The sequence below is a fragment of the Pollicipes pollicipes genome, unplaced genomic scaffold, assembly GCF_011947565.3.
Source record: "Pollicipes pollicipes isolate AB1234 unplaced genomic scaffold, Ppol_2.1 Scaffold_4002;HRSCAF=4701_pilon_pilon_pilon, whole genome shotgun sequence".
Lineage (NCBI taxonomy): Eukaryota > Metazoa > Arthropoda > Thecostraca > Pollicipedomorpha > Pollicipedidae > Pollicipes > Pollicipes pollicipes.
Window position 1 is genome coordinate 1242444 of NW_023596420.1, and position 26255 is coordinate 1268698.

General features: G+C 60.8%; 2 protein-coding genes across 2 annotated transcripts; one reads left to right on the top strand and one right to left on the bottom strand.

Annotated features, from left to right (window-relative positions):
• Window positions 1-291: 291 nt before the first annotated feature.
• LOC119093365 (uncharacterized) lies at window positions 292-1051 on the top strand (the record flags this gene model as incomplete). The annotated part of the gene is given in 2 exon segments (XM_037216320.1): window positions 292-630; window positions 1022-1051. Coding segments are annotated over 2 exon segments (369 nt in total), but the record flags the coding sequence as incomplete, so codon positions are not given.
• Window positions 1052-2091: 1040 nt separating this feature from the next.
• Window positions 2092-26164, bottom strand: LOC119093366 (methyltransferase-like protein 25). Its single transcript, XM_037216321.1, has 8 exons — window positions 25953-26164; window positions 25599-25868; window positions 24884-24978; window positions 19773-19970; window positions 13431-13623; window positions 11792-11956; window positions 5543-5692; window positions 2092-2852 (listed from the first exon to the last, which is right to left on the bottom strand). The coding sequence occupies exons 1-8, from the start codon at window positions 26139-26141 to the stop codon at window positions 2751-2753; spliced, it is 1362 nt and encodes a 453-aa protein (XP_037072216.1). The 5' UTR covers window positions 26142-26164; the 3' UTR covers window positions 2092-2750.
• Window positions 26165-26255: the final 91 nt, after the last annotated feature.

Consider the following 26255-nt stretch of genomic DNA (forward strand, 5'->3'; position numbering starts at 1 on the left):
TGACCTCGCCGCCGGCCCGCAGGCAAGCCGATGGTGACCAACATCACGCTGAGCTCTGGCGATGACTGACCTCGCCGCCGGCCCGCAGGCAAGCCGATGGTGACCAACATCACGCTGAGCTCTGGCGATGACTGACCTCGCCGCCGGCCCGCAGGCAAGCCGATGGTGACCAACATCACGCTGAGCTCTGACGATGACTGACCTCACCGCCGGCCCGCAGGCAAGCCGATGGTGACCAACATCACGCTGAGCTCTGACGATGACTGACCTCGCCGCCGGCCCGCAGGCAAACCGATGGTGACCAACATCACGCTGAGCTCTGACGCCGTGCTGGGCCAGCCGGCGTCGCTGCGCGCCACATTCTGCGCCGACCCGCCGCCCACGCAGCTGCTCTGGGTGCTGGGCCAGTTCGCGGCGCGCCCCGGCCACCACTCGGCGCTGGCGCACGCGGCCAACACCACCGACGGCGCGCACAACAGCTGCTTCGAGGCGACGCTGTTCGTGCCCGCGCTGCGGCCCGAGATGACCGGCGAGGTAACCGTGCTGGTCGTCAACGCGCTCGGGGCCGACCAGCTGACGCGGCCGCTCGCCGTCAGCCGGCCCAGTCACGTGACATTCGGCGGTGCGCCAGTGCCGGCGGCCGCCCTCCGTTGGCCGGCGGCGGCCGCGCTGCCGCTGCTGCTGCTGCTGCTGCTGCTGGCGGCGTAGAGACGCCGCGGAGGGGCCAGGCGCCGGCGGCTTCTCGGTGTGTGTTGTTACTGCTCAAGTTGTTGACGGGCGGGCGGCGGTGCGTGGCGCGTGTCCGTCCGGAGAAGCTGCGAGCGCGAGATGAGGGCGGCCCGGCCCACGTGCGTGAGTGGCTTTGGCTGTGGCGCTTTGTAATTCGTCATTCGAATCGTCTCAATAAATGTGCCGATACTGGACTTGTGCAACGCACCACGGCATCGAGGGCTCACATGCATTCTGCAAGGCGTACACGAGCAAGTGGTGGGGCCGTGAACCTTTGGCCCGGACTTGGCAGTTGAATAATCGGACGGCACGCTCGCCGTAGCACATAGTGAACAGCTTTTGCTTCCTTGTACGGTATGATTAGCGACGGAAGATCAACAGAGTGCATTAGTACCATATCGTTGCCAATAATGGTGTTTTTGTCAGCCCTACGTCTGGAAGCATAGCTAAGCATTATCGTTTTTGTTAGTGTGGCACGATTACTTCACATACAAGCACTCAAACGAATCCATCTCCATATCGACATAGAGATCGGACTTCGTTCACTCATTCACCCAACCCATTTCGTTCACTCTCAGTACACGCTTGCTAGACCTAAATGGAAGCGATGCTGGCGCTGGCTACAATGCTGAGTAAACCTCAATTCCTGCGCGAAATGCAGGCCGATTTGGAAATTGGTGCGCACAGGAAATCAGGAATGAGCGCAGCCGGAATGACATCCAACACGGCATTTTGCGTGAAAAGAGACACGCATCCCATTTAAATTTCGGCGAGCAGACGCAGCTAGATCGAACGTGTGACATGTCGTTGGTGTACGCTTTAAGAATAAGGGAGCCTGTTGTACCGTTTCCCCTTTTACGGAGATACATCAGCAAGCGACCTCTGCCATGCGAATGGGAACGGCGCCCCGGGCGGTAGGGGTACCATTTTGCATGTAACTTAATGGATGTATAGCGATGGAAATACTGCCTCTTTTGGAATATTTTGCACAAATGACCACGTTGGAGCCCTACCGATGAAAATCTATCTGCCATTCAAAGTGCAAACTGCGTCATTCGAAAATTCTTCTTTTCTTTGAAAGCGTTTCGTCTTAAACCCCAAATTTCGCAGTGTTATTACAGCGCAAGAAGTGAAAGTCTGACTACCGTCAGACGTATGGATCAGGTGAACCAACGTTCTGTGTCTAACAAACTACTTTCGATAGTTCTATGTGTTGAAATCTATGTCGATGCATGGAAAGGTTATTCTTAAGTTTTAAAATTTAAGACCAGCATCAAGTCTCTGAATTATTTTCTTTTGATTTTTCTACGCACCATCCACCAGCCAATACCGGCCGGTCACCTGGTGCACAAATGACTGCCATTTTCAAACCAATCAACTTAACCGATAAATTTGACCGACCCTGGAGCCTGTACCGCCCCGACCAAGAGCACGTCCGCCACTGGCGCATGCCACAACAAACGAATCTCGAGCGAGCACCGTAACTCATTCCACATCCAGATCACCTTACACGTGCAGAGGTCTTCACGCACGCAGACTAATCCTGACAGCCGGCACCTCTTTCCGTACATTCCAGAACATACTTCATGACTTTCAGAACATTCCAGAACATCTGCCACCGGCCTTTCAACTACATCCGGGTGCACCAAAGGCGCCCGTTTGTAGCACAAACAAGCACGCTGTAGCCGACCCGCTGCCACTAATTTCCTTCCAAACAAACGGCAAAAGGCTGCGGACGCAAAAAGATGATGTATTACTCGCCTGCCCTATGCCCACGATACAAAAAGCTACGGCAATAATGCTTCCCTTAACGCCGGCAAAAAACGGAACGCTGAACTCCGCGGGGCGGACCCGGCAGCGACCAAGCGCAGCAACCTGGGTCCAGCCGCTGCCGTGACGTCACACGGCCGCGCTGACCAATCGCGAGGTCGATGGCCGTCCGGGGAGTCACGTGATGGACTGCGCGCCGCTCCTCGCTCCCGGTAGTCGCCAATCGCCGCGGGCGGGCGGCCGGTCAAAGGTCACCGTCCCGAGCGTCTGCGCTTGGTGGCGATGAGCGCGTAGCAGCGCGGCGAGGTCACGGGCTCGAAGAGCTGCACCAGCTCGGCCGATGCCACCGACCCCTGAAACAGAAGTCGTCTATCATGCATTCGCGCAAATCTGTCATCGTTTGTCGTCACTTATCGGGCTGCACGAGCCGCAGTAAACGGCCGGTCGCACGCGCCATCTGCACGAGTGGTACCTCCGGTGTTTGATCACCAGGATCACGCGACTAAGGTCGCCGACGTGTTCCTGCGCTGCCGTCAGCCCGGGCGTGCTCACTCAGCACAGCGTGTGTACACTGCGCTGCCGGAATCTGCGCCAGCAACAACGCCGGCAGGCCCTGTGACTACAATCGTGTAAATGCTCGCGTTTTGCGTGCACCGCGCCATGATCATGAGCGCAGTGTCGCATACGGAGGAGCCGTTCGTCCCGCCATAATCATGAGCGCATTGTCACCTTCGGAGGAGCCGTTCGCCCCCCATAATCATGAGCGCAGTGTAACATACGGAGGAGCCGTTCGCCCCGCCATAGTCATAAGGACAGTGTCACCTTCGGAGGAGCCGTTCGCCCCGCCCTTCGCAAGGCTCTTTGTCTAATGAAAAAGCGCGAACGAGGCAACGCGACACAAGGTCGTCGACAAAAGCAGCATTTAGCACCAGGCACAGCGAGGTCTGATAAAAACGTGCATCGTGCGGCGGCAGCCCCCCCCCCCCCCCCCTCCGTCAGTCATCGAACCAGCCTGTGCCCGCCGCTTCTCCCGGCGAACACAAAGCAAGACTTGGCAAACATGGCGGCGGCGGACCCAGGCAGGAGGGAGCTTCATTTCGTCCGCGGGGAAGACACATACAAAGGCGTTTTGTTGCTATTAGACCTCTTACCGTGCTCTGCGGCCGTTTGAGCCTCACATCAGAAACACCGGTAGGAGGGGCGACACCCACCGAAGGAGATACAACACTCCATCGCTGCCTCCAGGAGCCAGTTCCCGACGACCAAGACGTTGTACTCTATTAAGCTTGACCGAACTCCGTGACAGGCTGAAGTCCCGCCGCGCGATAAGACGGCCCGTTCACGACAGCCGGTTAGCCTTATCGGCGGAGCGCCGTTCCACCGGCGTCGCGCCAGGCACTGGGGCCCGGCCGCGACCGAGCGTCGCCGCAGTCGCGGCGCTCGGGGGCTGCGCCGGGGCTGGACGCCAGGGCCGGACCAGCGACGGCAGAGGGCGCCGCTGCTGCACACGGACGGCACACGACGCACAGACCCACAAATCACAGACGGACGGATCGCGGACAGATGGGCAGATGGCAGACCGCAAACACAGACCACAGACCACAGGCCGCAGACAGACAGGCGGACCGGACACCAGGGGGCGCCAGGGCCGCTCACCAGCCAATGGACCGCACGCGCCACACCAGTATCCCCGCATCGGCGTGTCCAAGGCGACGGCTACGGCCCTCAACATAATCTCCATTTCCGGAGGTCACCTACTGCCACAACAAGTTGGCATATCGTTCCGTCAGTGTTCCATAAACGCCGATGCGGAGACAAGGCCTTCTGACGTCCACTACCTCGACAACGTGCTCTGAAGTGCATGTCGACAATCTGGGATAGTCAGCAGCTATTTCGGGCTCGGAGAAGCCCAGTGTGCCGGCTGCCGTCGCACGCCGCATACCAGTCACAAGCGCGCCTCAGGCTCACTGACGACGCATGCGTTATAATCCCTTCTGGTGCGGCACATGCATCATTCAAGAAGCTCATAACCCCATCGCAGAAGCTCATAACCCCATCGCAGAAGTCCAAACAGACGAAGGACCACCAAGCTAAAATCCCGGACGGCCAGTGGGGTGTGTGGCAGAATTTCGCCGCCACTGGCGCCAAACCGGGCCGAGGCAATGCGTTCCACTTATACCACAAGAGACGCAGCCTCACCAGGCGTCATCCATCATGACGACGGCAGCGCGCGCAGCGTTGGTCTGCTCCCGGATCCTCTCATTTGGACGACAGCGTGCTAAATGTCCCACCCTCCCAGCTAGCAGCCCCAGACCGTGCGCCCGGCACCCGTCCACGCCCGGTTAAAGCTGTCCAATTTGCCCGGCTGGAGCGCGCTTGTTGTCCCTGATGACGCCTCCCACGTGCCGTGCTTCCGGTGTGAGCTCTGGTGTCTGTGGCCGTGGCCTGGAGACGTGTTCGGCAGGCCGGCGGGACGGGGCTAACCCATCGCGGCGGGTATTGGAGGAGCGCGCCGGTCGAAGCTCCATGTGTGCAGAGCTGAGGCCAACCGACAGAGACAAACGAGACCTATCTGCGGCCAAATACAGACGGGCGGCGGGCGACTTGTCGGCCAGACTCCAACTGGGACGGCGGTGCGGGCGGCGCGGCCCAAGCCCTCCGCCCCGGCCGCCCGCGCTGCCTCGACGCGTGAGGACGTGCACACAAATACGGGGCCGGACAGGGCGGACAGTAGCGGCACACACAAACGGTGCCGGCTCTGAACACAGGCCAAACAGGCGGGCAGAGCCAGAACAAATACGACGTCGGGCCCGACGCCGTGATCGGCAAACACGACGTCGAAATCGTCAGGCGGACGAACTGACAGACACAGGCCGGGATCATCTGGTTCGAGTCTCGCGAGAGGCAAAAATGTTTCACGGGCCCCGCTGAAACCCTCGTTGTCAGCTGCTGAAACGCGTATTGCCACAGCATGCACCGATAACTGACCCGCATCAGCTATTAAGACATTCATACATTTGGTCCGAGCGGGCCGCCGTCTTACCTGCTCGAGGAGGAAGGCCAGCCTGTCCAGCAGGATGACCGCCTCGACGACAGGTGCCAGCGAGGCGCGCAGCACGCTGAATGCCTCCAGGCGCGGCTGATGCTCCAGCAGGCGGTCGTGGTAGGCGAGCAGCTCGGCGTCGGGCACCGCCTGGCGCAGGCGCACAGCGAGGCGTTACAGGCGGTCAGGCGGGCGCGCCCGAGGCAGGCGGACGCGGAGTCTAACTAACAGAATTTAACCGTGCAATCCAGACAGACGTACAGGTGGTGAGCATTGCTGCGTCAAAGACAGAAATGCGCTGGCGCATTTCCGCTGCGCCCCGCGAGGTCGGGGCGCAGCGGACCGGCGGAGCGTCATCGTCATCGACGCCAGAACTTTCTGGCGCTTGTTAGGCGCTCTGAAAGAAGATAGGGGTGGCGTGCCGCATATGTATTTGCAGAGAAAGAACTATGCTTAAGTCGTGGACGCCAACTGGCGCATATCCCACCGATTCGACACAGACGATGGTGAATTTTTGTTGCTGGATATTGGTGAAAAGGCGGAATGTCTTATGGAAAAAACGAAAATAACATAACAGTGTCCGACACAAGAGCTACGCGCAGTGCCAGAGCTCTCCACAGCTTCCACAAATGCAGCATCACACCTCGCGGTTTCAAACACGCCCCGCTTAAGGACAGAAACATCATGCCTGCCCTAATGCTCGATGGCCCCAACAGACGTGGCGCACGAGCCATCTATATATACAGCAGTATGACGGTCAGATAGGAAATGAGGGCACTGATGGGAAATAAGGGCAGATTTGTGTCGATTACCCGGGAGATTGCGACCCGATCTCCACAACAGATGCATGGCTCCACTGCAGGCCGATATTCTGCCGCCGGTCGCGGCACCCTGTGCCCACCCGACCACGTTACAGCAGACCGTGGGGGCGGACACGGAGCCAGCTCAAACAACGAGGGGAAGGGGCGCCCAGAGATTACGGAAGCCCAGCCACACCAGGACGGGGTGGGGGGAAGGGGGCGCTTTGAACGACGGCCGAGACGGAAGAGCTAAACCGCGGGGGAGCGCGACGCGCACGAGGGCCGCCGCTTCATGATGGGCGGCGGCGCGAGGGAGGGCGAGGGGCCCATGGCGTCGTCACGCCGGGAGTCACTCGGCGTGACGTCACAATCGATGCCACCGGCGGGCGGGGAGGGGGGGGGGGGGCACCAGCGTCGCACTGTCCGCCTGCAGCGCCAGACCGTCCTCCTCCCGGGCAGCGCTCTCAGCGGGAACAGCCGCCGCGGGGCACGGCCAGGGCCGGCCAGCCGCCGCCCCGGGCCCGTCCGCCGCCATAACGCCGTGCTGAATTTCAATCTGGCCGCCGGGCCTGGCCACGTCGTTTCTCTCGCCGCCAGACGACTCGTAAATGTGCAGCGCGCAGGCCCGCCGCGCGCCGGCCGCTGAGGGCAGCTCGAGCTCCTGAGGACAGTCCGGGCCCCTGAGGGCAGACTCGGGCCCTTAAGACAGCCCCGGGCCCCTAGGCAGCCCGGAGCCGGCAGCCGGCCGTCGCAGGTGCCGTGTTCCACCTCGAGGCTCGGGCGTGTCGACAGTGTCCGCCCGGCACGATCGCCACTGAATCCGCTGAGTCCGGTTCTCGGAACTTACGGACGGACTGCTAGCACGGGGAAAACGGACGCGGATAACGCGCCGGCTCCCGGGAGGGTTTGGCATGAATGTAAAGTTGAGAAAGTTTGCAAAACATTGCCTCCATAAAGCAGAACAGAAATTGCAAGCCTACTCGGACCCCTGCGGCGGCCTGCAGGACACAGCGCTACGAGTGTGCCAAAGTCCCGCAGACTCAACGGCACACAAAGAGACGCACACGGCAACATCAACTGAAGTCCGACGACGACTTCCCGCGTGGGCGCATCTGTATGCATGGAGTGCTTAATGTTCTGAGCTGCCACCAGGCTTTCAGCCGGGCGTTTACGACCCGAGCCCAACTAGGGTCCCACTTGCTAGCGACGCCAGTTAGTGGCCAACGTCATCAAGTGCTGACAAGGCCCTTTACGTCCGGAGATGCGGGTGGCGCATGCGTCGTTGGGTCTCAGTGTCCGGCTCGACTTCATTCAATTCTGGGCTTTGGACGTCTGTTCGGACGCGTGCAGCGGCGCTGCTAACTTTCTGTCGCAGGTCCAACTCTGGGGACGGCCAAATCCTGCCGACTGCAAACTTTGAGAAAAGTGTACACGGCATTGGAGCTCTCTACCCACCGTGACAAGGCAAAACCATTTTTAGAGACCATTCCGGTGTCAGTCAGGCGTGAAATAATCAACAATGCGGCACCTGCCGCATGACATCTTGAATCTTCCGAAATATTCATGTCATTACCGGGCCCGGATACCAAAAAATCAAACAAAACCGAGAGCTCATGAGACGCCGAAGCATGCAAGTTTTGTCCTTACACTGACGTGCTCGCGTGATCCACGAAAATAAACTATCACAATGTGTCATTTTGGTCCAACGACATACTTCCAGCGCACCAAGGGCGCAGCCATGGTTTTCTTAAGGTGGGGTGGTGTTTGCGGAGGGGGGTGGGAGGAAGAGGAGCCGCAGTTCGGTGAGATCAAACCACGCTAATTTTCCACATTCCGTCAGGAGCTATCAGCGATTAAAAATAAAATGAAAATGGGTCTACGACCCCCTTTGCTGCACCGGCGAAGCGCATGATGTTTGCACGCAGGAGCCTCACATTAAACACGGCCGCCTTTGTGCCGGAGATGCGCTGACATATTCGCTGGCCGGCGACCTGGACACCTTCCACCGCTACCTGGTCGGAGCCGCCCACCAGCAGGGGCGGCCGAGTTGACATTCCGCGCCGACACCGACGGGCGGCGGCGGTAGCGCGCGAGCCCGCGTGAAGCTTGCAAAATGCCGGCGACAGTTGACACACAGGCCCTGGCAGTGCCCAGCGCCGCAGAGCGAGCGTGCGCCGCGCCGATTGATGAGCGCCAAGTTCGCCGCCGGACGAGCCGGCGCCGAATGATGAGCCGAGCCGACAAACTTTCCGCCAGCAAAGACGCAGCGCTCCGGGATTCAATTTCGCGTCGCCGGGGCACAATCCGCCACGGCACAATCCGCCGCGACGATAAGAATAGTAGTTTCGGGGAGTTGGGATACGACACTGTCACTCGGTGGGCGATTCCCCTGCCGCGTTCAGGTGCACATGTCGACAGCTGCTCTAGCAGCCGGCAGAGGCAGAGGTAAACCCAGCCACCAAGCCTTCATTCAACCGGACAAGTTCCCTGGCAACTGATCCCTTCGTTATCTTGACATTACCCCGAACCACACATCGATTTCCTGCGTAGCTGCTCTGATTCGCGACCGTGATCGGAGTCGACGTCCGATGGCGCGCGTCTCTCATGTGCATGCCACGGACCAACGGGCCCGGCCCCCAGTAACTAAACCATTCCCAGGCTGCGCGTGCCAGCGGCGGCATGCTCTCCAGTGGGCGTTACCAGCCCGCAAACCGGCCGCGCCACAGCACGCTCCAACAGCGTCGGCGATGAAGTAGGCCCTGATCATGGCCGGACACGGGGGAGGACTGAACACACAGAGCCAAATCTGAGAACGGCAAGGTCTGGCCGTTCAAACCACTCAATCGATCAAACATCGGGCGTCGATCAGCGGCTGGACGGGGTCGATGTGACCGCGCGGCGGGAACAATCCGGCCGCGGCGCCAGCGCGCCAGAGGTCACAAATCGTGAGATGGAGCAATCTGCTCCGGGCCCGACCGGTCCGCGAGACGTGATGGCACGGAGACGTCGTTGGAAACCGGGCGATGACAATGGTTTCAGGACATGGCAGAACGGATCTGACACCGGGAGCATTTCGTTTTCCGCATATGGGTCCAGGATGTGGACCCGGGATATGCCAGCTCCTCGACTAAACGGACACTTCGGAGTGCGAACGCACGGCCACATACGTTGCGAGCGCCCACACCGGGGCTCCATCCGTTCAGGGGCGGTTGCAATTCTCGACGCTGGAAGACATCACCATTAGCTCTGAGGGCCAGTCATAGCTCACCCCAACACGGGCCGTCTATCAGTGCTGAACCGGCATCAGACGAGCCAGGCCCAGGCGGCTGACACACGTCACAGGCCCGCCGGGGACACGTACAGCACACGCCCGACACACGGAGGGGATGGGGAGGACGCAGCTGGCAGCGCGATACCCTCTGACTCGAAAGGCTGAGTTCGAATCACGCTTCACATGTCATTCACATTTCGCGCTCACACCACCCACATCCCTATGCCAGGCACCGGCACCATTGCGTCAGGCCGAGCGAGATGTGCCAACGTTGGTGTTCATAGTCGCTCTCTGGACCAGCCGGCGCCGACGCCGACCAGCGCACGACCGCGCGCCGGGCCGCGTCTCCGGCGCGCCGCGGCACGGCCCGTGAATCAGTCCCGCCGTCTAGCGATGGGCCAGCCGGCGGCCGCGGCCGCATGCGAAGCGTCCAGCGCCGTCGCCGGACACGAGCGGCTGCGGCGGGACGGCCAGTCGTCGTGGGAGGTGCTGGGCGGCGAGGCTGGCGGAACGCTGAGTCGGGGGTGCTGGTAGCGGCGACATGGGAGACGCTTCATGGCGGCGATGGACAAACTTGGCCAAAGATGGCCACGGCTGGACGAGGTTGGATGTGGCAGAAGTGTAGTTCTGAAAGTGAAGTTCCTGACGCCGAGGCGCAGTTACGATAATAGCCGTCCGCAGAGTGTACAGTAGCTATCTCCGGTCAAAGCCGCCCAGTACAGCTCGCTTACAGATCGCAAACGCGTCCTTGTACACTCATCAGCCTCGGTTGTTAAATACAGCGCCTCCATTGAGACTACTGCGGTTGGCAAGTGACCCGTTCTTATCTTGATGCAGCTGTTCGCATGAGATCTCCGCCCACACTATACAAAGACTGCGAAGGTTCGCCCGGGTCTGCCCAGGGCCGACCACGCCTGGGTCTGGATACAGTCACACACATCCGCGTCAGCAGACGGAGGCCTGTCCGCGCACATGCAGCAGCAGAGTCTGGCAGACACTGAGACGCGCCGGCAACCGCGCCCGCAGGAGCCGCCGCTCCAGACGGCGGATAACCCCGGCGTACAGCTCCGCCTCCCCCGCCCTCCCCCCCCGCGTGTACCGCGCCCGCAGAAGCCGCCTCTCCAGACGGCGGATGACGCCGGCGTACAGCTCCGCCTCCCCCGCCCTCCCCCCCCCCGCGTGTACCGCGCCCGCAGAAGCCGCCTCTCCAGACGGCGGATGACGCCGGCGTACAGCTCCGCCTCCCCCGCCCTCCCCCCCCCCCCGCGTGTACCGCGCCCGCAGAAGCCGCCTCTCCAGACGGCGGATGACGCCGGCGTACAGCTCCGCCCCCCCCCCCCCCCCAGCGTGCCGCGCCCGCCCGTCACCTCGGGACCAACTCCCAAGTCCAGCCCGTCTGCGATCCACCAGCGTCCGCCGCCCTCTGCGCCGCCGGCCGCCGGTCGCCGGCTAATGGCGGCCGGTCGGCCACCGCTCGACCAACTTGTGCGGCGCCGTCCTCAGTCGGCCGGCGGCGCCGTTAGCGCGTCGCCGCCGGCAGTCGCCTGAGAACGAGCCCAGCCGGGCACGTCCGCCAGCCGGCCGATCTGCATGCGGCGTCAGGGCGGGCCGCCGCCGGGACGGACGGGCCGTTAGCAGGCGCGCCGGCGGCTCCGGCGCGGCCGTCAATGCCGCGTCGCAGAGAGGTGACCTCCGCGGACGGGTGTTGCCGCCGTCAGCGGCCAGCGGGCCGGCTTGCGGAGGGCGGGTCGCGGCTTCAGCTGCGGTTGGTCGCCGCGGTCCGAGCGCTGGTCCCGCTGTCCGCAGCAGACGGACTTCGCTCCCACGACGTGCGGCGTCGGTGTTTGGCTTCGCAAATCATTGCACTGTCAGCCAGCCCGTGAACTGCCACACCAGCCACGCTACAACCTACCTCGGTGGTGCGTTTGCTACGTCACCACGTAGACTGTCAAAGAGTTGGGGATTCCACACAAAACAAAAACCCTCCCCTGCCGTTGCCTCGTCTTGCCAGCCCAGCTCGGAACGCCGCCGACCTAACGCCTCAGCCGTTACATCCGTCGTGAAGCAACGCAGCATCGCCATCGTTAGCGTGGCGGCTTACCAGGCTAACGACGTGCTAGCACCAGCGAAATAGCCATTGACTACATTATCTTCACTTCCGCGGCACGCGCTGCTCACCCTGTGATCCAGCGGGTACTTGCTGAGCGCCATGTGCATGTAGTCGAGATAGCCCTTGGCCTTGCGCGCCAGCCGGCCCACCATGACGTCAGTGGGCACGGCGCCCAGCTTGTCGCGGAGGTACACCTGCAGTACGGCGCGGTAGTACAGCGCCGGTGACGGGCTCTGGAAGCGGACAGCACGTCAACGCACACGCCCGCAAACCAGGCCCAAGTCAAGGACATTCAGCTGCTGACATATGTCGCACACGTCGTTTTGCTTCGGCGCATGAGCGGGCACAGCTTCGGAGCGACGCGGCCGTTAGTGCCAGCGGCGGAGCCTGGAAAAACAGCGGCGCGCCGGACGTGTGGGTCCGCTCACACCGCAGTGTCGCCACTGTCGGCAAAACACCAGGTCGTCCGACAACGGGAAATGAAGACGACCTGGCCGCGGGTGAAACATTTAGGCACATTTAACACCGTGAGCGCTGGCCGTCGCGACGCATGCACATAAACGTCGCGAACGCCGGCACGCGCGGCATGCCCCTCAAATAAGCCCGTCGGGCTAACGTGACGACATGCAAGCACCACCACCTTCTCCGAAGCTGGGCCCGGGGCTGAGCCGTGCTGGCAGCACTCGGCGGGCGGCGATCGCCCGAGGCATGACCAGTCACGGCTCGAAGCTATTCAAGAGCGCGCCGAATGGTCGCGGCACGGCTCACAGCGTCCTCGGCCGGACCGGGTCAAGTGCTGCGGCTCAGGGGCGTGTTTCCGGCACCGGCGGCACCGCGGCACCGGCCGCGCCGCGGCCGCCAGTGCCTTCAGCAAAGGCGCCGACTATTCGTCGAGATCAAACAATTCTCGCCAATCCGTTCGGACGTGCCGGGATTTTCTCCGAATTGAATGAAGACTGGATTTTTGAATCTGGAGCAAAGCCTGTGCCCAACGCGCAAAGCTCCGAGGAAAGTTGGGAATTGGCGTGAGTTTGGTAGCAGATGTTCATTTACATTCCAACTGGTGGAGTCAAGGAGGTTAGTTGGGAAAAACTCGAATGCGTTTGACAGGCTGATTCTTGGAGAAGCCTTATTATCAAGTCATGCATACTTGCAAAAAAAAAAATTCGTCGTTCCACAACCTTTTTAAATACTGCTATTAAAAGATCTCGACCTGAGCCTTTGAAGTTTTTGAAAGCAGGCTTTGAACCATGCATTCACCAAGATGTGGATTTAAGAAGCCTTCTTGTACCAACAATTGCCAGTTACCAATTACCAATGTACCAATTGCCTTCTTGTACCTTCTTATCTTCTTGTATCATGTACCAACTTGGCATAAATATTTTCTCACACACTCAGGTACTCTTCTTTATACATATCCCATAAAGTGTAGATAAATGTCTTGTTACAGAGCCCTTCACCCTGAATCACCTTAAGTTTGATATAACCGAGCACAGTGTGACTGCAGTGGACACGCTGGGGCATGCTAACAAGACCCGTCACGACTGCCCACAACTACACCGCGTAAGTTGCGCGTTCTTCCCCACGACAAAATGCCGGACAATCTGACCTACCCGTGCCACACAAACCCGCCCGGGCAGCAGACACGCCAGGTCGCGTCGGGCTCCGCCGCGAGGCGCGCCTGGCGGCGCCGCGCCCGACACCCACCCGCTGGTAGGAGGCCATCCTCTCGGAGGCCTGGGCGGCCAGTCCGCGCGCCTGCTGGCCCAGCACGTAACGCCGCCGCGTCAGCAGACTGCAGAGTGGGAACGTCTCGTCCGCGGGGTCGAGCTCGCGCCAAAAGTCGCCCTCGAACCGCTCCCGCTGCAGGTGGTAGCAGCAGCCGACGTTCACCAGCAGCCTGGCGAGGAAGGGGGGGGGGGGGGTCAGTGCGACGGGCCTGGCCACGTGATGGTCCACACTTCGACAACGGTTGCCGGCGCGCCGGGCGAACACTCTGACAGAGCGACTCACGGTCAAAGCCGCAGCACCGTCGGATGTCTCCTATAATGGCTTCTTCTTCCGGCGGTAACCGTGACGCGTTTAAGTGGCACGGACGAGGCGCTGCGATCTCTCGCGCCGGCGGCGGCGGGGAACCCCACAACCAAGGAACTGAAGCCCTGTACGGCAATCGCCGTCTCCAGGACCTAGATATAATCCAAATTCACTGGTTAACGTGTCAGACCGAATTATGCTGGATAAAAGCACCCTGTTACTGCCTCTTCGTAGCATTCATAGGATTTACGTCCAAGGGATGACGCGGGTTCCCCCAAGATCATTCCATTTCCGTCCACGACCTTCAACTTGGATGATCTTACACTTATCACGTCCAAACACGACGATAACATCGATGACTATAAACCCTCACTTTTTACTTGCATCATTATAAAGACCTGCCAAGGTGTTACGTTGGTTTTGGATGGCCTTAAATCACCACGGAGATGTCCAGCCATTTTCGTCTACGCCACAGTGGCTTTATGGCCCAATTTAGCGCCGACTCCGAGATCTAATCTGATGTGAATACGAACTTGACTGACATTTTGAAAGGTCATGGACAATGATTAAAGTTCGTTGTGACCTCCAGACAAGAGAATCTGGTGCACACAGGCTCCAGAATGCGACGGAGAGCGAGGCTATCCAACATTTTCGGCGTAGAAACCTTTCAGAACTAATTCAGAGGTCAGTGACCTGACATAACCAAAAGATGAACATTGGAAGCCTGCAAAATGGAGTGAAAGACCTCGTAGCCCATGTTTCATTATATTCTAATGCAGCCGTTCGGAAGAGACATTGAAGGACGAGAAGGGGCTGTATTCCACCTGCCCTGGCGGGAGGGTGCCGCCATAGCCCGCTTGGTCCACTGGTCCACGAACAAACGGACAAATAAGCGCACCGGATGAGCCAGGAATGCGCTGCTGGTCGGTCTCCGTTTCCTGGCTATAAATCCTAACACGGACGTCTTTTTGCATCCCATCTGGGACCGCACCTGCAATGTATTACGGACGCCGGTGCAGCGTCGCGTCAGGTGATTTAGTGCTGACAAAAGCAGCGGTTTAACAACAAACAGCCGTTTTGTTTGTTCTCCCCGGCACAAAGCACCCTCCGGCGGCACAGATAGCTGCTACCCGGCGCCGGCCGATCGATGGGATCCCTCCCGGGGGTCGGCGATGGACCAGAACGGGGCTGTCGCTCGCAGCCGCACACGGCGCGCAGAGACGGCACGGGACCGGGCGGCGCCGAGCGCACCGCCTCCACGGCCGACCGCCCCAGGCTCGCGCACCGGGCGAGAGCACCAGCCGCACCCGGCGCACGGAGACGGCACGGACCGGGCGGCGCCGAGCGCACCGCCTCCACGGCCGACCGCCCCAGGCTCGCGCACCGGGCGAGAGCACCAGCCGCACCCGGCGCGCAGACGGCACGGACCGGGCGGCGCCGAGCGCACCGCCTCCACGGCCGACCGCCCCAGGCTCGCGCACCGGGCGAGAGCACCAGCCGCACCCAGCGCGCGGAGACGGCACGGACCGGGCGGCGCCGAGCGCACCGCCTCCACGGCCGACCGCCCCAGGCTCGCGCACCGGGCGAGAGCACCAGCCGCACCCAGCGCGCGGAGACGGCACGGACCGGGCGGCGCCGAGCGCACCGCCTCCACGGCCGACCGCCCCAGGCTCGCGCACCGGGCGAGAGCACCAGCCGCACCCGGCGCGCAGACGGCACGGACCGGGCGGCGCCGAGCGCACCGCCTCCACGGCCGACCACCCCAGGCTCGCGCACCGGGCGAGAGCACCAGCCGCACCCGGCGCGCAGACGGCACGGACCGGGCGGCGCCGAGCGCACCGCCTCCAAGGCCGACCGCCCCAGACTCGCGCACCGGGCACGTACGAACGCAGGCAAACACGTGGCGGTCACAAACGAAGCCACGATGCCGCCAAATTTATGATGTTGTGGAATATATGACATGTCTCTGGGCGTTATGCAGAGCTATCATCAGTACGTTTACGGCATGTCTGAGCCAAAATTGAGGAGGTGGTGCCTGAGTAACTGCTCTGAGCTGCCTGCAAAAGGTAGAAAACCAGCTCAGGGATGTGAAAATAACATTTGATATATGTCACTTTCCATTTCCAGCCTGCTTCGTCATTCTTTTTCCGTGGCCGTGGGACAGCCGCCAAAAGGCGGACTGGAATCGAAACGGAGCTGGGCCGGAGCCAGACCGGAGACGGCAGCACCCTCGGGAACAAGGCAGCTCGTTAGAACTTTTCCGCGTGGTCAGTTCCAACTCCCGGCCAAACTGCGACACGCCGGCCCGGCGCAGCCTCCCCGTCATGCCGGCTTGCGTGGCCGACGGTGGCGCCACCGCGGGCGGCGGCCGGCCGGCGAAGCAGACAGCCCGCTGCGGCCAAATCATGGGGGGCGAGTCGGAGGCATAAATCGGGCGGCGGCCAACAACCGGGGGCATCATTTAGCCGTGAAGTATTTATGGTCGAATAAATATAACACAGAGCGGCTGGCGGGCGTCGCTCGGCCGCCACACACGGGGATTACTGCGGCTCCCGACCACATCGGCCTATTGCACAGAGACGTCATGGGACTATTCCAGGGAATATGACATGTAGGACTGAGCTGCGGGGTATCAGGGGAGTGATCGTAGGGATATGAGATATGGGACAGCGACTGGCCACTCCGGCTCGCTCGCAGCAGATCGCAGTTACAATGTCATGGAGATGGCTCAGTTTGTGGCACGTGATTGGAACACATGGATACCAAGTGCTGACGCAGGGACCGTTCCACGGATATCGTGGGTCCAACTGGAAAATGTGGAGGTTTGCCCCATGGAAGATATTGCCGTATGCGCTGGAGAACATGCGATATCAGCAGGCGGCCATTTCATCAAGGGATACGGACGAAAGCCCCCTCGTCACAGAGCTCTAAAACCGCAACACTTTAGCCAAAAGTCCCCTAGGAGTATTTCTGCTACTATTCTGACACTGGACGTGAATGATGCGCAGCCTTCAGCCCAGAACACTAGCCGTCGTCAGACTGACTACTAGTTCAGAACTAGCCTTAACGTTAGGCGAAGCGTGACAGCAAATGATGGAAGACGTCAACAACGTAACAAAAACCTCGTCCGCACGTAAGGAGGGGATCAAGCGGGAACCCCACACTTTGGCGCACACGATGATGCTGGAGTTCGAGAACGTTCTCAGATTGCCGTGATGATCAACGGGCCGTGGTGATCGACGGATCAAGCGGAGACCCGTTTGATCCGCCGATGGCTTGCTACGCGCGCCTTTGGGGGCTCCACACGGGCGACAAGGGCGGCACCACGCGACGCCTGCTCAACCTCAAACCGCGAGCACGTCCGGGGCCGGGCAGCAGTGACGATCGGCCAGACGACGATCTCCCGCCCAGAAAACAGCACGTACCGCGCCAGCCGACGGTCAGCCGACGGGGCGGGACGTGACCCATTGCCGCCCGCCGACACCCGCCGCAGAGCCCGCCTCCCTTCAGGACGTGGCCGACGCCAGGGCCGCGGCCGGCCAGGGTCCAGTCCGAAGCCGCCGGCGAGCCGGTGCTACCAGCGCCGGCGGCCTGGGCAGACCGACTCGACTGACGTCAGAGGCCGGGTGGCAGCGGTGGGCTGTTGGGGGGGGGGGGGGGGGGGGGGGCTCGCTGTCGAATGCCCTGGCAAATCGCGCTCTGACAGCGGGGGAGGGACCGGACACGGAGAGCACCAGAACTGAGGGAGAGGGAGAGGGGGCGAAGTGGAGTGAAGAGAGTCAGCCCACGCGAGGGCAAAAAGACAGACCAGACTCACACATGGGAACACAGGAGAAGAGACCGCATTAGCGGCCCTTGAACAATACAAAATGACTGGCCAGAAACCTGCACGTGTCCTGAACAACATCAACCGCGCCTCACAGCGCTGCTGGGACCCCGGATATATGAGAAACTGATGGACTCGTCCACCTAGAACTGGTGGACTCGTCCAGCTAAAACTGGTGGAATCGACCAGCTAACCTGATGGGTTCGTAACGCTAAAACTGCGAAAAACGAAAGAAATAGGCAAAAACTCAGCAAGAGAGTTGTGAGTGCTTCCCTGCCAGCAGCAGCAATGAACATGAACAGTTGGTGAGAACAGAGGACAGACGCAGGTAGGAATACCGTGATCGCAAGGCATCCGCAACACCGCGCTATGACGCGCTGCGACCGCCTCTGCAACACCGCGCTATGACCGCCTCCGCAACACCGCGCTATGACCGCCTCCGCAACACCGCACCCACGACCGCCTCCGCAACACCGCACCACGACCGCCTCCGCAACACCGCACCACGACCGCCTCCGCAACACCGCACCACGACCGCCTCCGCAACACCGCGCTACGACCGCCTCCGCAACACCGCGCTACGACCGCCTCCGCAACACCGCGCTACGACCGCCTCGCAACACCGCGCTACGACCGCCTCTGCAACACCGCGCTACGACCGCCTCTGCAACACCGCACCACGACCGCTTCCGCTCTGCAACACCGCGCTACGACCGCCTCTGCAACACCGCACCATGACCGCTTCCGCAACACCTCACCACGACCGCTTCCGCAACACCGCGCTTCGACCGCCTCCGCAACACCGCGCTACGACCGCCTCCGCAACACCGCACCACGACCGCTTCCGCAACACCTCACCACGACCGCTTCCGCAACACCTCACCACGACCGCCTCCGCAACACTGCGCCATGGCCGCCTCCGGGACACCGCACCACGACCGCCTCCGCAACACTGCGCCATGGCCGCCTCCGGGACACCGCACCACGACCGCCTCCGCAACACTGCGCCATGACCGCCTCCGAGGACACCGCACCACGACCGCCTCCGCAACACTGCGCCATGATCGTGCGGAGATGTCACACCAATCCGTCACGCAAGGCACAGCATCGCACCGGACATTGCAAAACAAGCAGGCCCGGCCACCAGGGCCCCGAGAAACAACTTATTCATGTCAAAACACCGGAAAATGCGACATCCGAGTGCATAAATGATGCACCCTGTCCAGGGAAAGGTGACGCATTCCTGCGTCCCCAGGGCTCCACGTGCGGGGCGGGCCTCGTGCCCAAGCTCCTCGCCTCCAGGCGTACATAAATCACGAGTAAACACACAATGCACGCGATTTCTGCCGCCAAACGGCGGCGGGCTGGCATGCGGACACGTACAACGCCGACGATAGCCGGGTGGACGCTGAGACCGGCATCGACCGAGCCGGCCGGAAGTAGACGGACCCCCAACGTGGTGTGACCCTGCCGACTCCGGCAGTGGGGTTGCTGCGCCGGTGACACCCGATGGCAAGAGCGGCACACGTGTGCACTAATGGCACGGCTGCCTGGTGAGGTTTTTAGAGGCCCTACGGCGCTACAGTAAGTGTCCGTCGGACGCGGCCCACTAACGTCAGGGTACCGCGTGACACTCAAAATGGGTACGCGGGCAGCGATGCAACTAAAACGGTGATGCGGGCAGCGACGCAATCACCTCCGACACGTGAGGGGGAGGGGGCGTGAGGGTTTAAGATCAGTTTCCTGCCACGTAACGATGGGAAACACTGTTTTCGCGGCCTTGGGAGCAGCCCTGCCGGTCGCGTACCGGCGGCCCCTGTGCCGCTGGAGGCGAGTTACAAACGGTGACTCCACCAGCTGCGAAGACAAAGGTTATTCACCCACCGGATTCGCTCCGGTTCACCGAACAGTTACCACTGGCGGTGGTGCACGTCTCTGACGTCGAAACCGTTTCATCAAGCCGTAGCCTTTCATCAGGCTTCACTTCTGAAGTCTTCTCCGATCGACCCCGCTCCTCGTCTCGCCCACGACAGGTGAGCTGAGCATGCGTGGCGAGTGGACGCCCTCCGCTCCCCCGAGGAGGCTAACTCCCTGCCTGGCGTCTCGCCCCGCCTGGCACAGTCGGCAGCCGCGGCCGGCCAGTGCCCGGTCTTGCGGCTGGCGGCTGTCGACCCCAGCCGACCTCTCACCTGGCCTGCGGCAGCTGGCTGAACATGCGCAGGGAGTGGACGGCCAGGTCGCCGCAGGTGTGGAGGCCGACCACGGCCAGCGGCAGGGCCGGATCGCCGTGGCAGGTCACCAGCTCGGCCAGCTCGGTGCCCGAGCTCACGAACTGGTCCACCGGGGTCAGTCGGCCCGGCTGCGGCCGGTGGCGGTCGCCGCCCGCGCTGCCGCCAGCACAGCTCGGGTCACACACCAGACGACGAACGCTGGTACCGCACAACGGGGACGGTGGCACGGCGGCAGCCCGCCATCTGCCGCCGCACGACGCCAGAGTGACAATGGTGGGGCTTAGGTTCTTGCGTTGTGCTGTCTGACAGGCGGCCCTCCTGGAAAATGTGGGTGAAGAAACTGGCCCTGGTGCGGTTGAAATGAGTCCGTGAACGGCGTTGGGTTCAACGATGCTGTAACTGCCGGGCGCGTTTTACGCCAATGGCTACCTTATCGTTATAGTTGGTTTTATCGTTAAATGATGGCCGCCGACAGTAAGCTACAGCCAAAGCCCTTGAGAAACGGGCTGGGCTTTGATGATGTAAATGCGTCCAACTGCTGCTGGAATGCGCGACGACATGGATACACCTAGCCTGAACGACAACTGATGTGACGTTACCTGTAGAGAATATGATGGTCATGACGTGTGCCACAAATGACACACACACACACGCACGCACGCACGCACGCGCACGCACACGCACACGCACACGCACACGCACACGACCACGACCACGGAACACGAACACGAACACGAACACGAACACGAACACGCACACGCACACGCACGCACGCACGCACGCACGCACGCGCACCCATACCATGTGGATGCATAATCACAATTCTCTGGGACCGGACAAACAAACCACAGGGGCAGGACAAGAGCTGGAAGCAGAGCCCAAGGAGTAAACCCGAGGGGAACACAGGGCGTGGCGGTGGGGTGAGGTGCAAACAGTGAGACACGGTCTTCCTGCAGCCAGCGGTTCATGGCAAGGTTCAGCTCCTTTTAAGCGGCACGGGTTATGGAGGCATTTGGAGAATTGGGAACACTTAGGGGGGGGGGGGGCTTTGGGAAACTAACGCCCCTACAGCTACAGTCACAAACTGAATTCACCTGGGAAACCGGAGAGAAACCTTCTAAGGAAACGGAAGCCCTTTTGAATAATCGTGGCATGACTCACGGACTGGCGAGGAGATGACGTGGTGAATTAAACCCCACAGGCACGCGTTACAGTGCTGGCGAGGAGATGACGTGGTGAATTAAACCCCACAGGCACGCGTTACAGTGCTGGCGAGGAGATGACGTGGTGAATAAACCCCACAGGCACGCGTTACAGCATGCCAGATGCTGCATATGGACAACACCCAGCTTCCAATTAAGGCACCTTAAAAAGATCCAAGTCTATCCGCTCAGTTTCTGGGCAGAAAAATGGACCGAAGTCGTAAAATGCAGTCCGCTCGGCGCGCCGAGCCCTATGTTTGCAGTTGTCATTTGCACAGCACGCCGAATTGCACAGAGCTGCGCTTGCTGCTGAGGAGCGCGTCACGTCTGGTTCCAAGACCGTGTAAAACTAATGCTGCCGATACCCGTCATATCTCCAACTATGGTGTTGGAGATATGACGTTAGCTTAAACCACCAGCACTGAGGTCAATTGTGTTGAAAGATGCACTTATGACAACCATAAGCGCATTTGAACTACTTGCTTCATAGATACAAACATTTCTGGTCTGAAGCCACTCACTCGTATTGCGTCACCTACTACAAGTCCTAGGCATACAGCATAACTGAGTGATGAGCTTGAGAGCCTGACATTCTCTTTCTCCTTCGCGCGGGAGTTTCCGCACGACTTGTCTCCCCTGGAAGATTTAGGCGCAAAGTTAGCGCAGACAAGAACGAAAATGTCTTGTGTCAAGTGGGACTTGCACTTCCTTATTCTAGCTCCGCGCCGGCTGCCGAAGTAGCGGAGTTACGCCGCGCGTCCGACGTAATGGGTTCCGTCTGAGTTGAGGTTGGCGACCCGCCGCCCGCTTCACACGCTGCACCAGGCCCGTTGGGACGCGACGGCGGGTCGCTGCGCGAGCGCGGTGTGGGCGGGCCCGCTCCGTGCCACCCGCACACCGCCGCGGCCTGTCACGACCGGGACGGGCTGGGGCCGAGGCTGAGGAGGGGCACTGCGTCCGACCAGGGGGTGGGGAGGGGCACGGCGTCCGGTCAGGAGCTGAGGAGGGGCACCGGCATCCGATCAGGGGGCGGGGAGGGGCACGGCGTCCGGTCAGGAGCTGAGGCACGGCGTCTGGTCAGAGGCTGAGGAGGGGCACGGCGTCCGGGCAGAGGCTGAGGAGGGGCGCGGCGTCCGGTCAGGAGCTGAGGAGGGGCACGGCATCCGATCAGGGGGCGGGGAGGGGCACGGCGTCCGGTCAGAGGCTGAGGAGGGGCACGGCGTCCGGGCAGAGGCTGAGGAGGGGCACGGCGTCCGGGCAGAGGCTGAGGAGGGGCACGGCGCACAGCCAGGCGCGGGGAGAGGCGCGGCGTCCGGTTAGGGGCTGGGGAGGGGCGCAGCGTCCGATTACTCGGCTGGGAAGACCGTGTCGCCCGACGCGCCGCCCCCGGCTGTCTGCTCACCGCGGTCCACTGAGACCGGGCCTGAGGCGGCTCGGCGGGGAGCATCTGGCGGCTGGAGGCCAGCGGGGTACGGCAGCGACGGACCCCGGAGGTGACGGGGCGCCGCCGCTCATCCCACCGACTGGCATGCCAGGTACAGGGCCACAGGATGGAGCCGGCAAGCGGCAGTACGGGGTAGAACGGCCGCCTGCTCCGGACACGGGTCGGCTGGTGTGCTGCAGCTGACGCTGATAACGCTCAGTCGGTGATACAGCAGTAACGCGCGCACGCCTCCGCCGTCTGCAGTACCCTCCGCTGAGGATAACAGTGTACTCTTTCCTGATACTTGTGATTGCTCGCCTTCAAAACTGAAGCTCGTGGACCATACCACAAGCCTGCTGACTGTGTTCCGTCCCATGCTGATCCTCCAGTCAGTTATTTGTGCTACTGATAGTCGTTCCCCACCTCCCCCGTCCTCGTTCCTTTCCTCTTCACTTCCTCTCGCCCCATCCTCGCTTCTTTCTTCTTCACTTCCCCTCGTCTTTTCTCCAACGCCCATACCTTCATCTCGTCCGGTTTCCAACCCAATAAAACCGTCCAGGTTCTCGCCCGACAGGCGCCTTGTCCACCGAGGAATCAATAAGCAGCATCGTCCAACACTGGGCATTGTACGATGCCGCGAACGGTGAGCGAGTGGATATATCTGAAAGGCCGAACAGCCGTGGCACGCGCACTCTTCCCCCCCCCCCCCCCGGGCGTCCACACGGTCGTGAAAGCACTGCTGCCAGCGAAAACAACACGTCCCGGCTGCACATCAATAAAATTTCCCCGGGGCGGTAGCTTACATCGAAGTTCTGGTCATAACTGAAGCGGGAACGAGCCGGCCGACTGCCGCGGAATGACGGCGAAACAATCAAACACGCAGGAATCCATTAAGACAACTGCATATTGGAATCAAACCCGTCAAACGCCCCCCCCCCCACAAACCACTACGCTACAGTCATTTCGAAAAACCAGTGCACCAATTCCGATTGCCAACGCCCTTCAAGGCGGAGGCCTGCGTATTACGGAGGCCGGACACGAGTATGCATCCAGTACGCAAGCATTTACTCGACGGCCGCCCAGTGCCAAACGATTTATTCGCCGCACGCAGTTCCGGGCGCCGATCCCTGGGGAGGGATGGGGAGGGGAGGGGGATGGGAGGGGTGGGGATGGGAAGGGGATGGGAGGGGGTGGGGAGGGAAGGGGATGGGGAAGGGACGGGGAAGGGAGGGGGGGGGGGGGGCGTAAACCGGTGTCAGGAGGGCTGACGGCCAGTTCGGGATCGGTCTCCGCTCGTCCCGGCTCCGCCATCTGAGACAAATTTGATCAGTGCCGTCAAATAGGGAGTTCGAGTGCGATGAGGGCTCGGCTGGCAGGGGACACTTTGATGCGGGGACGATTGGATTTCTCGGGTGCTTTGGGTTATAACACATTTTGACGCCTTATAAAAGCCCACGAAGTTGGATGTTCACAGGACGCATGCGCGCATGTTATGGTCTTCTCATTATACGCGCTTTTTACGGTCGTTGGACGCGCGTAAATAACCCCAGGTTACAGACCAGACATCTGGCTGCGTCACGCTTTTCCAGCGGTGATTGCTGCTGCACACATACGCCTCTCCCATCTCCCGTCTGGTCATGCTAGTCATTTCTGTTTTTAGAGAAGCGCGGTCCAAGGAAATTCGATTCTAAGGTTGAATCACTGGCACGCCATAACCTATCCAATCTTTACCATGCCCCAAGACAATTAGCCGCGGTATGCCGACTGCAGCTTTTTTGTATACCTGAATAAGTAAGACGATTTAAGCAGATACTTCACCCTTAGGTGTGGCTTACCTTGCGCCTAACAAGCCGTTTTGGATCCCAACTTGGATCCCCACTGGACATCCCTGGATCCATACCCAGGTGTCACACTGTAACCTCACGACATGACCTACTTTTGACGCGTGAACGACTGGGGTGACAGCGCCCGTGTGAACAGACCGCAGGACGCATTTCTATAGAGACCAATTTCACAAGGACACGCCCAGGCGTCGGCTCTTCCATCCCTCGGGAGACCATCCCACACGCCCGGGCGTCGGCTCTTCCATCCCTCGGGAAACCATCACACACACCCGGGCGTCGGCTCTTCCATCCCTCGGGAGACCATCCCACACGCCCGGGCGTCGGCTCTTCCATCCCTCGGGAAACCATCACACACGCCCGGGCGTCGGCTCTTCCATCCCTCGGGAAACCATCACACACACCCGGGCGGCGGCTCTTCCATCCCTCGGGAAACCATCATACACGCCCGGGCGTCGGCTCTTCCATCCCTCGGGAAACCATCCCACACGCGCGGGCGTCGGCTCTTCCATCTCTTGGGAAACCATCCCACACGCGCGGGCGTCGGCTCTTCCATCCCTCGGGAGACCATCCCACACGCGCGGGCTTAGAGCACTGTCTCACCTCCTGTGCTGGCGCTTCCACTTCTTGCTCCGCTTAGCGGGCGTCTCCCCCACTCTGAGCGATGCCGTGCGGCTCACTATTGCGTCCCACGATTTCTGTCAGAACAGTCACACATACAGGCTTAGCATGGTCAGACAAGCGAACAAATCGACTGTGACAATGACACTAGACGGACAGCTTTTTGTAAATGTGTAACATTATGCCAGACTTACTTCAGCTGACGGAGTTTGGCTTAAAAATGTTTTCTCGTTCCATTTTTCCTATCTCGAGCAGACAGTCACTATTCTTATAGGCACCTTTTCAACCGCGTCAATTCGATACCAATTGAAGTATTGCCGCTTTTGCACGCTATACCCAGCTGTGTCGCTAGAGGCTAAAACACGGGCATAATGAAGGTACCGTTATCGAGCATTCGTATCCTATGGGGCCCTTGGTGATACAAACATCTTGTGAAATAAATACAGCATGATGAGATAGCTGCAACACGAAACGTACTTAATGAATAACGACTGTAGGCCTAGCTTTCTACAAGTTAACCTATTTTTGTGTTTTATGAACTGGTCTCATTCTACAAGAGCCTGTTTTCAGTGAAATGAGACATCACTCAGTTGACTAACAGTAGAGGCGAACAGGGATGCAAGTGCTAACTGACTGCATACCGCAGAGCTGCAGCAAAATTGTCCTGTGATGCTTGGCTGCAGATGGGATCACCCACCTTTAGATTGGCGTTGACCTTCTTTGCGCCGTGCGTGTGCACTTCGTTCGCCTCCACGGCCATCACGTCTAGGCCATGGGACAGCGCCAGCATCGAGCTGAGGTAACCCTTGCCGCTGCCCATGTCGACCACCTGGCTGATTTCACTCTCCGCCGCCAGGTGCGCCACTGTCGCCGCCATCCGGTCCACCTCGTGGAGCTTCTTATCGCTGAAGAACTGGTCGAGCAGCGGCAGGGCGGGCGCCGCGGGCGTTGGCGGCGCGGCCAGCAGCCCGCAGCTGGCCAGCCGGTGCCTGCCCAGCTGACCCAGCAGCTCGTCCAGCGGCCCGGCCGGCAGCTGGCCGGGCGCGGCGGCCGGCAGCTGGAGCAGCTGGTCACGCGGTAGACCCAGCAGCGCCGCCGCAAGTCGCGCGGGCACCAGGCGGCGCCACTGGTCCTCAGTGATGAAGTTAACCATGCAGCTGTTGGCGAGCGGCAGCAGCGGCTCCAGGAAGGCCACGGCCCCCTCCAGAGCCTCGTGCACGAGGCGCAGCGGCGCAGACATAGCCGGCAAAGGCGTATCAGTTCTGTGACCAGGCACTCCCCAAGTGATTCGCGCCGGGCCGGGCAGTGAACGCGGGGAGCCCGTTAAAAAAAACAAACTTATCACTTATCCTGT

Coding starts and splice junctions, on each gene's coding strand:
- LOC119093366 (XM_037216321.1), bottom strand. CDS start 26,141: ATGTCTGCGCCGCTGCGCCTCGTGCACGAGGCTCTGGAGGGGGCCGTG. Junction 5,693..11,791: donor AGTACCCGCTGGATCACAGG/GTGAGCAGCGCG, acceptor CGCCTGCGCCAG/GCGGTGCCCGACGCCGAGCT. Junction 2,853..5,542: donor TGGCCTTCCTCCTCGAGCAG/GTAAGACGGCGG, acceptor CTTCTGTTTCAG/GGGTCGGTGGCATCGGCCGA.